The sequence below is a fragment of the Alligator sinensis genome, unplaced genomic scaffold (genome assembly GCF_000455745.1).
Source record: "Alligator sinensis unplaced genomic scaffold, ASM45574v1 scaffold717_1, whole genome shotgun sequence".
NCBI classification, from domain to species: Eukaryota; Metazoa; Chordata; order Crocodylia; family Alligatoridae; genus Alligator; species Alligator sinensis.
In genome coordinates this window covers 1348263-1356329 of record NW_005841961.1, presented here as the reverse complement: position 1 = coordinate 1356329, position 8067 = coordinate 1348263, and the positions used below count along the sequence as shown (strand labels likewise).

The following is an 8067-nucleotide window of genomic DNA, read 5'->3' as shown; positions in this document are numbered from 1 at the left end:
TACACACAAACAACAGAGCTTAAAATCTAAGTCAGTGATGCCCACCAATCTGGCTCCACAGGCCAGATGAGTGGCATGGGGTTAGTCTGCAGGCTATCAGTCCATAAGTGTGACACCCTGTCCTCAGATCCAGTTTGATCTGTGGGGGCACCGATCAGCCCACTCCAACCCTACATACAAATGTAGCTGTGCATTGGCCCAATCTGACCCCACGTGCACAGATCCAGCTGTGTGCTGGAGCAATTTAGCATGCAGAATCATGTCACCTGGCATGCATGACTCCCCACAGGTCCATAAATTTGGCAGCAGGGGAGAGGCAATTAATGCTGCTACATGCCCCCGCCACCAAATGCCCAAACAAGTTTGGAGCCCCCATGGGTCATATGACATAGTCCATGGGCCAGAGGTTGAGCGTCCTTGGGCTAAGTGAAGCTAATCATACTAAGGAGCGCTGACAAAAACCTCTCTCCTTAGTTAATATAAATATTTGCTAGTTTTCTGAAGTACCTGTCTTCTTGTACTGAACAGGCCAATAACAAAACTTGCTTGGATTTCTTTATGCTATTCTTTACTTTAATATACTACCTTGATCAAAGCTTACCAATGTCCGAGCTGATAAACCAAATGGAATAATAGAAGATGGCTCTACAGACAAAGAATCACAATCTTCTCCCAGCATTCTCTTGTAAAATTTTGTTCGGGGTTTAGCAGAGCCTTTTAAGATTACATAGAAGCCTTGATTTCCAACAACTGAAATAAAAAAGCAACAAAAATAATTTAATTTTTCAGTTCTTGGCTCACTTCATTTCAACTTGATCTATTTTATTATTTGCAATTAGAAATATATTTCTATAAGTTACAAACAAAAGTGTACAAAAAATGCATTCAAACCTAAAAAAGGTATCTATATCTATAACCTCAGTGTGTGTTTGCATGAAAACTAATAATATCATTATATTTAAGTGAAGATGGCCCTCAGAGGAAAAGGTGAAAAATCCTGCACAGTGTGTTTGAAATATTTACCACTTTATAAATATGCTTTTTTGAAGGTGTAACTATTTTCAATATAATTCATTTTAGTTTGTAAAGTTAGGAGATGTATCATAGAATCATAGAAAATAAGATTTGGAAGAGACCTCAGGAGGTCATCTAGTTCAACCTCCTGCTCAAAGCAGGACCTTCCCCCAACTAGATCATTCCAGCCAGGGATTTGTCAAAGTGGGCCAGAAAAATATCCAAAGATGGAAATTCCACAGCCTCTCTAGATAACCCACCCCAGTGTTTCACCACCCTCCTAGTGAGTTTTTCCTAATATCTAATCTAAACTTCCCTAGCTGTAACTTGAAACCATGGCTCCTTGTTCTGTCATCTGTCACCACTGAGAACAGTCTAGCTCCATGCACTTTGGAACCACCCTTCAGGTTGTTAAGGGCTGCTATTAAATCCCCCCTCAACCTTCTCTTCTGCAGACTAAATAAGCCCAGTTCACTCAGCCTCTCCTCAGAAATCATGTACCCCAGCCCCCTAACCATTTTCATTGCCCTCTGCTGGACTCTCTCCAACTTGTTCACATCCTTTCTGTAGTAGAGGGCCCAAAATTGGACACAGTACTCCAGATGTGGCCTCACCAGAGCAGAATAAAGATGAATAATTACTTCCCTTGATCTGCTCACAATGCTCCTGCTAATGCAGCCCAGTATGTCATTAGCCTTCTTCACAACAAGGGCACACTGTTGGCTCATGTTCAGCTTACTGTCCACTGCAACCCCCAGGTCTGTGAAATAATGTGAAAATTTTCTGCAAGAGCTGCTGCTTAGCCAGTTGGTCCCAAGCCGTAGCAGTGCATGGGATTCTTCCATACTAAGTGCAGGACTTTGCACTTGTCCTTTTTAAACCTCATAAGAGTTTATAGCTTATGTAGCTGTGATGCTAGTAACTCACAACTACCTAAGAAAAACCAACCCATCTGTTCTTTATGAAACACCATGATCTCCTGTCCTTCAGATAAAGAACAGCTATTTCCTTTAACCAGCCTGCAAAGACTAATAATCTTATATCAATCAGGTAGAACACAGTAGGAATATTGATTTGTAAAGCTAGAGATCATTCTATAGATATAAACATAATAATAAAAAAAAAAGATAACAGCCTGTTTTGCTTAAGGCTGTAAGATAAACATATATTGCAATGGCAGATATAATAGCTCCTTATACAATGTAAGACCAACAGTTTTTGGGGCTCAAATGTTTGAACATTTCCCACTTTACGAACACATATTTTTGAAGACAGAATTATTTTCAGTGTAGTTTATTTAAGTTTATGAATATAGAAGCTACAGCTCTCACATTTCTGAAAATACAGGTGCAAAATTAGCATGCTTTGAACAACTAAACAATCATAATTTGATCTAAGATCAATAACTGGACTCCTGTTGGGTCAAAGCATATAAATCTAAGACAGACATCTAAATCTCATATGTGGGAACTCCAATCAGTACTGAGATGACTAATTATTCATTTTAAATGTTAATATGCCAGTGAAAGACTAAATGCAAATATTTACAAAAAATATGAAGTACAAAGCAAGTATCACTTGCTCGAGGATTTTTACAGTCTTTCTGGTTGTGACATTTCACTCTATGCTTCACTCTATGTTTTTACTTCAGTCCCTCATAGATCCACACAAGTCATTTTTTGACAGCTCAAGTAAAAGCTGAAACACTCTTTTGACTATCTTCACTGTCTGTTCACAGATTTTCAAGCCAAAGTAGCAAAAAAATCATACCTGTCACCAGAAATCTAATTTGGTAGAGACTCTGCATTAATATCCTTGTTGTGTTCAAGAAGTAGTATTCCTACCTGTCTCATTCTGCAAAAATTGATAAATCTTTCATTCTCTTTCAGTATGAACCTTGCTTACTCTTATCCAGAGGGACAGCAGCTCTCTTACAGGTAGTTTTTATTTCAAGAAAATAAAAGGCAGGTTTAGTGGCAGATGTGTCTAGTAGTTCAGAGTTGAATAAGCTCTTCCATCAGCAGCAAGAGCTTTTCTTGGCCCAGTCTGCCAACCTCACAGGTATGGTTGCCAATATAAATGGACAAATCTTCATCTACCAACATCTCCTTCTCTAGCACTCTGTTAGCATGCTCTGGAGGCTGTAACTATGTTTGACTTGCTTTACTCTGTAATGTCAATTCAAAAAGAACCTGGAGGATGTAGCAACACGAAGGAAAAAGAAAGCCTTTGGGAGAAAAAGTGACCACTACAAATCCTGAAGCAAAATAATATAGCTTTTTAAAAATCAAGAATCTATAATCATCACATGTAAAAGAAAAAAATTCCCATCTTCTGTAGCTGTTATGAATTCTTCCAGAAAAGTGGTTTCTTGAGCCTCAGCTTGGTCTCTCTGAATGCACCCTGAAGACAGCCCAGACACAGTGGGGGAGGAGAGCGAGCCCTGGCCCTGGGACCCTGGCCATTCAGTCTAACAACCATCCCTGGTTATCCATGACCCTCCCTCAGGGAGCTACCTTCCAGCTCAGCTCTTGAAAGAGGGACTTTACCTCTTCAAAGGGAAAAGAAGCGCATCCCGAGTTCTGAGCAGCAAAGTAGACAGCTCCACTTTCAATAAAGGTCTTTACTGAGAAAAATGTCAGATAGCAAGATGACCTTATTCCCTCCAAAGGGATAAGCTGTCCCTCTATCCCTAATTCAGTCCACACAGTCCTGATCACCCCAAAGTGGCTTTCCTGTTTCCTTTCCAGATTTTGCAGCCCTAAGGCAGAACCCTCCTATTCAGGCTGCTTTTTCCATTATCTGAAGTCTACCTGCCTCTGATGGCTAGAAGATGTTATTTAGAGACTTGCATTTGGGAAATGGCTTGTAGGTAAAGTAGATATGCATTAGAATAATGGCCCAGGGGAATGGCAAGGATTAATTTGTTTCTAAAAGCCTATTTAATGACAAAGTTTCCTTTGAGGCCCACTGTGTCTGACACAGGTAAGCAACAAGCAGACACACAGGCTGGGAAATTGAAGACAGGTACCACATGCTCCATAATACAGAGAAGGAACTCTGCAGGTCACAACGCCAAACTGCAGAGCCCTTGGGATTTCTAGTTTTTGTAGATTGACCAAATTAAAAGAAATCGGAAATAACCACATTAAGATGCGTGCATGTGATGGGTTTGTGAAACAAAAGAATATGCTGACAGGACAGAACATAGATAGTATGTCAGTCACAGAGAAACCAATCAGCAAAACCCAGAAATGAAGAGTCATCAGAGAGGAAAAAATAATACATAAAAAAAAAAATGGAATTTCAAAACAGCAAAGGGTCCCTGAGAGAGGAACCTGAGGCCACCATGGTCAGAGGGTACACCACCAGCCTATCTCACCCACCCCACTGGTGAGGGGGGCCACAGCCTTCTACCTCCAGACTGCTGACATCTGACATTCACCTCAGGGTGAAACTTGATACTAGCCAGATATACTTTGACTCTCTGACAGCTCTATATTTGCATTATTCTTATCTGATATCACTGTGTATCAATAAAATTATCCTATTATCGAATGGAGAGACTGTGGTCAGTCCAAGGGTTTTGGGTCCACCTGAAACAAGGTATCTGGGTCATAAATCCAGTGCCAACACTTCTATCTTAGGCCTCCTGAGTGTCACCTACAAAGAATATTTACCAAGCACACCTGAAGCATCAACAAGGCTATTCGAGTCTTTGTTGGTGGGTGCATCTTCTGCAGGGTTGCCAACTGTCCATAAATTTATAGACAGCCCATAAAAAACAGGCTAAAAAAGCCTGTCTGTGAAGCCTATAAGAAGTGGAGTCATCCATAAAAAACTAAACAGTGAGCTTATTTGAAGATCTGTTGTCACCACTGGCATAAAGCTAGGTTCAAATATTGATGAACAGACTGAGCAGAGAAGTGCCCCCTGGTTTCTAATGGGAGTGCAGCTCAGCACCTTGCAGATGTCTGTCAGCCCCTTCCCTCCTCCTTCTGCATGTGCCACTGCTGTACATCCTAGCCATCCCCTAGCTGTAACAGCTGCTCAGCACTCACCAGAAAGTTGTGCAGGGTATCCCAGTCCTGGCCTCAGTTGGACAGAGGTGAAGGGTCAGGATGGAGATTCAGAGCTGGGGAGAGAGGGGTAGAGGGAGATGGGTAGGGCTTGTAGGGGTCAGATTAGAAGGTGAGCAGGGGGGAGGTAGAAGTTACAGTGCAGTTGGGGGTATCAAGTGTGGTTGAGTAGGAGACCCCCAGGGTAGGGGCAGCACAGTGTAAAACCACTGCTACAAGCAAGCAGAGTTACCAGCCTCTCAAAAATATTTCTGACAATCTGCAAACTTTTTACTAACAACCCAATATTTTTATTATGGTTAATATTAAGCCCCTACATTTGAACCCAGATCATCTAACTGCCTTCAGCAGCTGACAACAGAAGGGTTACCTTTACATTATGTAAAACATATATTAGTGAAAGTATGCATCAGTAAGAGAGTTTGGTTGTCAGTAAAAAAGTTTCATATTGTCAGTAAAAAAATCTATCACACAGGCCAGGCAACTCTTGTTTCAGGTCTCTTAACCTCTTCAATTCCCCCTGTACAAGTTAGTCAGGTAAACTGACATATGCAGAATAATTACAACATGAAAACATTTAAAGCAGAAATGTTACAATAAAACTATCAAGGTAGTTGATGATATTCTATAAAACAGCTCATCTGGATATATCGTTTAGCCATTTGCTTTGTGCTGATGGAAAACATAGTTCTGGTAGCGAAGGTTGCTATGTGGACACATGCCAAACTTCATGATTTGTAACTAGGGAATCTGACCAGGCCTGGCTGGTTATAGAAATCACAGTTAAAGCTGTTATATGGATTAGACCCAGCAATTCCCATTGTCAAGAAGTGTGCTTTGTTATGAATCCTAAAACTTTCTTAGTCAGTTCTTTCCATTACATTACTTTATTCTCTTGTACCAAATCACTCTACTTTGCTATTTAAACTCTTTAAACACTTTCAGGTGGTTTTGTTTATTTAATTTTTCCTCACAAATGAAGACTACCAGGCTCTTCACCTTTTCTCTTCATAGCACACAACTATGTGACCATATATAGATGCAATTTTATATGCAATAAGATGATCATTACTTCCTCATATATTTCTTTTGATATTATTTCTTTTTCAATGTCCCACCCAGAGGTACTAGGACTTGAGGTCCCTTCCAACCCCATCTTTCTAGGAATTTATGATGACTTCAAATACTTGATGCATAGACTGGAGGAATTGCTTTTGCAAAGCAAAAACTAAAATGTGAATAATAATATTTCTTTCTGCTACCCCAGAATTACCTAATCTGACAATCAGAAACTTGTGATTAGTATTTTCTTTTGTCCAACAGAAGTTATGGGATGTTGATGCTCTCCTTATTATCCAAGAGTACTCCTCTCCCCATTATGTGGTGAATTGCAGAGTGCTTCCCCTAATATCTTATTTTTTCTCACTGAGGCCCCTGTTACATGTTACACTTAAGACATGATTAACCAGCTAATCACATCTTAAGCCGTTACACAGCCACACATTAATGCATTTAATGGTGTGATAAAGAAAGGAATAACCCACAGTTATTACACAAAAGATGTGTAACAACTTTATTCCTGGTTCCTATCACACCATTAATTGAGCCAGATGATTCAGGCTCCTAGCCTCAGGGGCCCACTGGAGTCAAGGGTTCTGATGGCCTCCAAGGCTAGGAGCTGAGATCCACTGCCACTCCCAGCCACTAAGGCTGTATATGACCAATATACCCCCTCAGCTGGGAGCAGGGGCAGACTCAGCTGAAGTCAAGGGCCCTGTCAGCTGATATGGGCTCCTGCTGCAGGAGCTTGCTACTTGCCAGTGCAAGGGGATCCTGGTATCAGGATTCTGAACTCCCCCTGCACCAGCAATATAGCATTTATGGGATATAATGCTTGATCCATTATGCTTCTTGCCATGTACCTGTGGCATGACAGGAAGCCCATTTGTGGGGATGATGCATCTGATCTCATTGTGCTTTTAGTTGCACATTTGCCACCATCCTAACTGTCATTTCCCAAATGGCTGTTGATTTACCACCCCAAATTTTATGTGCATCTATACCCAGAACTGCTCCTAATAGGTCCTCTCCCACTTTTATAGTGTCCCCTTTAGTGTAGGTCTATAAGAGAACAGAGAACCATCTATTCCTCCAAATTCCAGCTCAGGAACCTGGCATAAAGGAGTCAGTTTTGCATATCAGACCTTCACTACCTCCCTAGGCTCTTCATACCTCATTCACTTCTTCAAGATACCTTCTTTTCTCCATTCCCCAAGTTTCTCTTCCTCAAGGCAATCTTTCCAGCATAGAAGTCTCCTTTTCAGAGGCCAATGTTATCAGTTATCTCTCTGAGGATAGTCTTTTAGGTTCCCTTTTGCAAACAGTGAACGTCCTCTCCAACCTCAACAACTGATCAGGCCCTCTGATAGACCACTATCTGTAGTCAATTCCTAGTCTATCAGGCACCTCACATCCAACAGGAGCAGACAGCTGGCTACTCATGCATTTTTCTTCTATTAAATTCAGTACCCTTCAGATGTGGGTGAGTCTACTTGATCAGAATTTGGCAGTTCCAGGGCTCCTGGCCTTAAAGGGGAAGGCCGCTTAGCTACAGCTACAAAGTCAGTACACTAAAACAGAAGAGTTTTTGATCCTACTGTAAGTTTACTAGAATTCACATGTCTCTTGAGGCTTTCGCCAGATCCTAATTAAGTCAATGAACTGAAGATTTGCTTAAATTTACCAGTCATTCATGCATTACCAAATCCTTGTTATAACTCAGAAATATCACAGCATTAGTGCTTTCAAAAGACACCTGGAAAGCAACATACTGTAGAAACCATTGTAACAAAATATGTTAGTGTATAAGGAAGAAAAAGATATTCATTTTGTTGAACTGTTCTCTGAAAGATAATCTTTGTAGATTAAAAGCATACTTGATGTGTACTATTTTATCAGGTCTGTTTTCCTTAAT

General features: G+C 40.8%; 1 protein-coding gene across 1 annotated transcript in view; it reads right to left on the bottom strand.

Moving 5' to 3' along the window:
- Positions 1–679, bottom strand: part of CNBD1 (cyclic nucleotide binding domain containing 1) — a 182996-nt gene extending 182317 nt beyond the window's left edge. Inside the window, exon 1 of the mRNA XM_025200242.1 lies at positions 602–679. Coding sequence (XP_025056027.1) covers positions 602–679 — 78 coding nt within the window. The remainder of the gene's footprint in view (positions 1–601) is intronic.
- Positions 680–8067: the final 7388 nt, after the last annotated feature.